The sequence below is a fragment of the Dichomitus squalens genome (genome assembly GCF_000275845.1).
Source record: "Dichomitus squalens LYAD-421 SS1 unplaced genomic scaffold DICSQscaffold_13, whole genome shotgun sequence".
NCBI classification, from domain to species: Eukaryota; Fungi; Basidiomycota; class Agaricomycetes; order Polyporales; family Polyporaceae; genus Dichomitus; species Dichomitus squalens.
Window position 1 is genome coordinate 60747 of NW_006766895.1, and position 3094 is coordinate 63840.

General features: G+C 52.3%; 1 protein-coding gene across 1 annotated transcript; it reads left to right on the forward strand.

Moving 5' to 3' along the window:
- Window positions 1–891: 891 nt before the first annotated feature.
- On the forward strand, window positions 892–1632 carry DICSQDRAFT_105638 (ribosomal protein L38e). Its single transcript, XM_007365535.1, has 4 exons — window positions 892–921; window positions 986–1046; window positions 1114–1257; window positions 1323–1632. The coding sequence occupies exons 1-4, from the start codon at window positions 919–921 to the stop codon at window positions 1364–1366; spliced, it is 252 nt and encodes an 83-aa protein (XP_007365597.1). The 5' UTR covers window positions 892–918; the 3' UTR covers window positions 1367–1632.
- Window positions 1633–3094: the final 1462 nt, after the last annotated feature.

The following is a 3094-nucleotide window of genomic DNA, read 5'->3' on the forward strand; positions in this document are numbered from 1 at the left end:
TTGAGGGAGCGTCCGAGGGACCAGTGGGTGTCCGAAGGACCAGTTAAAGACTGTATGTTTGGCCTATAAGGGAGACCAGCTACAGTCATACACGGGTCCTCGGGACAGTCAAATGTTGTCGCTCATCCCAAACCATCCCCTACCTGTGCAGCCCATATCGGACGATGCCATCATGTATGGTACACAACAAGGCATTGCATGCGTAAGTTTCATGATAATCCAACTATGTGTGAGAGGGATTGGGGACAATCATCCCAAATTTCTCTAATTGCACGTCCCTCGGTCCTCGGGACAGCGCTTAATTCCCTCGTATGGAACGAAATTGCTGTTGCCGAGGATAGCCGGACCCGGATATGGTATGTGGACATCTAAACACCCGATTGCTTGAGCCAAAGAACTACCCTTCCACACTGTGTCGATGACTATCAGGGCTCAGTGTCAAAATCGAACCATATAAAGTCGCTGAGAGAAGGAGATATATGTCGCCTTGTTGTACACCAGAAATGGGGCACGCCCATGGGCACGGTGAGTATAGATTCGGGCGGGAACCAGTCCCAGATTTGGTTTTTGTGTAAATCTTGTACAGAAACTGGGCTGGTGACTTCACTTCTGGGTCGCCTCTGATGAAATTTGAGGAGAGGTGAGCTGTAAGATGTCTATGTAGATATATACAAAAACCTGAGGCAGTAGGATAGAGGGAGGGTCAGAAAACGCGCAGTGTCCCGAGGACCCGTGTATGACTGTAAGTAAGCGCTTTTGCTCATGCAGGCCTCCCGACGAGCGCTTGATCTCCGGCGACATAGGTAGCCGGCTATCTCCGAGGACTGTACAGTTACAGATCGGATCGCAGCCACCGTAGGCAGAATCTGCGAGGCCAACGCGGACAACGGCACCGACAGGGACAACACCAACGCCAAAATGGTGAATGCAATATTGCTCGTCTCACTCACTGCAATAGCTCAGCTAATCCTCGCATCCATCGTAGCCCAAGGAGATCCGTGACATCAAGCAGTTCATCGACATCGCCCGGAGGAAGGATGCCAAGGGTGCGTGCCTCCCGCAGTCTTTCACCTCTTATCTTCCCGTCTCCAACCTCTCGACCATGTCCTCTAGCGGCTCGCATAAAGAAGATTGCGTCGCGAGTCCCTGGCGGCAAGACCAAGACCAAGTTCAAGATCCGGTGCTCTCGCTATCTCTACACTCTGTCGCTAGACGACCCAGAGAAGGCAGAGAAGCTCCAGCAGAGCTTACCTCCTGGTGCGTCCTCTCCCTGTCTATCTCAGTCGCGTCCATGTTCTCATACACGTACCGCCTCTGCACAGGTCTCCACGTCGAGGAAATCAAGGACACGCCCAAAAAGAAGTAAACAGCGCTCGCCAGTGTGGCTGTTTGACTCGCTCTGCGCTGCTGCCATCCTATAGTTATGGGCCCTCAGGCATCAGGCGTTACTCAATGGCGATGTATGCTCCTCCATGATGACTACCTTATGCATGGTATTCCATTGTATCAATAGCGCACTATGGGTGGTCCCCTCCGTTCTATCGCAGAATGTGATCATCCGGAAAACCCCCTCATGTGGCACCGACGTCGGTCCTGTGACTTTGTCTGTACACAGTAATCGGATGTCGTAACTCTGCGTCGAGCGTCAGCACCTTGAGCCATGCAAGACTCTAACTGGCATCGCGGCCTGCTCATGTAGATGATGACTTGTGAGTTCTTAATGCAGTTCCTAGTACGCGCATTTGAGTTTCCGGCGTTTCAGGAGTGGTCTATACTAGAACACAAGCGTACGGAATCCTAAGATTCTGCTTGCTGGATACAAGATTGGTACGACTGCATTTGTGCTGTACAAGAGCCGATCTCTGCTCTGGCTCATGTTTATGTCTGGACGCCTCTGACGCCACGCCCGGCACGAAACGATTGAAGTTGAGCGGAGCAACAGTCAGACCTATCCTCGCTCACGGAACGTCTCCAGCCATGCCTCACTTTGCCGTCACCTTTCACATTTTTCAACACCGCTCACGACATTCATGCCATCAGAAGCATCTCTTGCACGATCTCGTCTAAGTACGCTTGAGGAGCTCCCTAGGCGTTTGCAGCCTGCAAGACTGTCTTGGTGAGTCCCCTGCGTACGCTATCGTACCTGATACTGACTAACTTGGATATGTACGGCCCAACGTGTGCGCTCCTTATGTTGCTGGTTCGAGGTCCTGAATCAATTCAAGCTGATTGTCGCATACAAACACACGGTATTTCCGGAATCTTCCTATTCTCGAAATACCACTTGTGCACGCGCAACATAGGCGGCCTACCTGCGCCGCTGTCTCCAGTCTGTGGCCAGACAATTGGCAAGTAGCTCTCCACCTCAACAAGGTTCGTAACGATACCGCATGCAGGTCGCCCAAAAGCCTCCACATCGAGGTATCACCGCGAGGGACCAGACAAGGTGCGTCTTGCTTTCATGATAGAGCGGAGAGATCATCCCATGGAGCGAGAGAGCGGTGGATGTCAAACCGAGACGTCGCGGTCATGATTTGGATACACAATGTTAGATTGCGTGAGCGCGATGTCCCGGTGCACAGCGCTAGCAATACTTACTGCCAACGTGTCAGAGCCTCTTGCGCATGAGCGAGTAGGTCTTCGCCAGAGAATGTTGTCCTGGACATGATACCCATGCTTACCTTCATCAAATTGAAGGCGCACGGTACGAGCAATATCCCTGCATATGCAAGCTCGCTCAGGCGAGGCATACCTTTTCGCTGGGTCGTGGAGCCGGGGAAAGACTAGTACCGACCCTAGCAGAAGCCTGCATCATGCAATACGTCAGGAGCTCATGAAGCGGAGGTTGTATAAACTACCTCGTATAACCGGTCTCCCCATTAGGGTCCTAGGAAAGGAGAACACGTTCCTCCCGAGCAGGCTCGGAAGTGTTTCCTTCAGCTGTTTGGGCCATGCGTGATTGATGCCGTCTTGCAAAAGGGCGAGAGCATGATGAACGAATCTACCTTTGGGTGAATATGATCTATCGGCTCCATCGTAAAATCGACGGCCCCGAGATCCCCAGCGGGTGATAGATGGACGTGAATGACTAGCC